Here is a 1,705-nt window from a genome sequence, read left to right on the forward strand (position 1 = left end):
CCTATAACATTCAGCAAAATAAAATTAGTTACAGAACAAGATACGGTTTTACAGCAGGTTATTGCTTATACAATTGCAAACTGGCCAACATCTGTGGCACCTCATTCAGATCTCAAGCCTTTTTTCAATCGCAAAGAAGCACTTTCAGTAGTACAAAATTGTCTACTATTCAAAGAACGACTCGTAATTTCAGCTCAATATCGAGGACCCATCCCCTCAGGCAGTTACACAAAGGACATCCAGGAATGGAACACATGAAAGCCATCGCAGGTTCTTACGTATACTGGCCTGGAATAGACAAGGAAATCGAGCAGATCGTTAAGGTTTGCCATAATTGCGCTTTAGCCACAAAATCTCCAACTAAGGTTCCACTTGCAAGTTGGTATACACCTACGTATCCATGGCAACGTCTTCACGCAGATTATGCTGGACCCATCAACGGGGAATATTATCTAATCGTTGTCGATGCCCTTTCAAAATGGCCAGAAATTTATCCGACAAAAACCATCACAGCTCAACGCACTGTTGAAATCATGAAAGATATTTTCGCTCGTTTCGATATACCGGAAACTCTGGTCACCGACAATGGAACTCAATTTATTTCCAAAACGTTCCAATCATTTTGTCTATCGCATGGTATACAGCACTTACGTACACCGCCTTTTCATCCCAGCTCAAACGGCCAAGCCGAAAGATTCGTGGATACCTTCAAGAGGGGAATCCAAAAACTCACCAGTGGGGAGAACATTCGTAACCATTTACCTACATTTCTCAAACAATACAGATCCACACCTAACGTAAACGTTCCTAATAAAGTCTCTCCTGCTGAGGCACTGATGGGCAGACCAATGTGCACGGTTGTGGATTTACTTAAACCACCTATTCGATAACAGCTGCAGAAAGACGACACTAAATTACGTCAAGAACAACAGTTCAACCGCAAACAAGGAGTAAAACCCAAAGCATTTGAAGTAGATTCAGAAGTTTACGTCTATAATAATAACAAATGAAAATGGATTCCAGGAAAAGTTATAGAACGCATTGGACGAGTTTTATATAACATAGCAGTCCAGACGAGACAACGCCTTGTCAGGACTCACGCAAATCAATTGAAACCCCGTTTTCTTGTTGAAACTAAAGAAATTCAACAAGATAATCAGATACCATTAGATATCATATTGGAGACCTTTGATCTTTCAACTGAAGAGCAAGCTAACCCAGAGATGGCAACTTTAGAGTCTCAATCCGTAACTCCTGATAACATCTCCGACGTTAACCGTCCTGCAATTAACCAAGAGTCTGTTTCAGATCTACAGTTACAGCCACTAAGACGTTCTAGCCGTAAGAGACGCCCTCCAGCATGATACATGACGTAGGATATCTTTAAAAAAAAAAGAAGGGGAGGTGTTGCCACCAGGGGATAAAGTAGCGAGTCGAGATCACGTGCACAACTCATGAAGCACAGTCGCGCTTGCTGCCAGTTCATATACTCATTCTTTCAGTCATATTCGTAATAAAGATAGTCACGATATTCGATAATCATTGTGTTTCATTAATCATATCCAAGAAACATAACAAAATTCATTTAGACAGTGCGAACAAAACAAATTTATGTAAAAAATTTCTGAACTTAAAATGAGATAGAAATATATTTGGACGTTGAAAAAAGAGAAAGCGGAGCTGCTGAGTGCAAAACGTGCAAGAC

The 1,705-nt window shown here is 40.3% G+C and overlaps 1 protein-coding gene across 1 annotated transcript; it reads left to right on the forward strand.

Annotated features, from left to right (window-relative positions):
- Window positions 1–254: 254 nt before the first annotated feature.
- LOC108728710 (uncharacterized protein K02A2.6-like) lies at window positions 255–890 on the forward strand. Its single transcript, XM_018457443.1, has one exon. The coding sequence runs from the start codon at window positions 255–257 to the stop codon at window positions 888–890; it is 636 nt and encodes a 211-aa protein (XP_018312945.1).
- The last annotated feature ends 815 nt before the right edge of the window (window positions 891–1,705 follow it).

This window comes from Mycetomoellerius zeteki, unplaced genomic scaffold, assembly GCF_001594055.1.
Source record: "Mycetomoellerius zeteki isolate Tzet28-1 unplaced genomic scaffold, Tzet1.0 scaffold637, whole genome shotgun sequence".
Taxonomy (NCBI): Eukaryota; Metazoa; Arthropoda; class Insecta; order Hymenoptera; family Formicidae; genus Mycetomoellerius; species Mycetomoellerius zeteki.

Bases quoted from the DNA above. Each gene is read 5' to 3' on its own strand.
- LOC108728710 (XM_018457443.1), top strand. From the start codon at position 255: ATGAAAGCCATCGCAGGTTCTTACGTATACTGGCCTGGAATAGACAAG.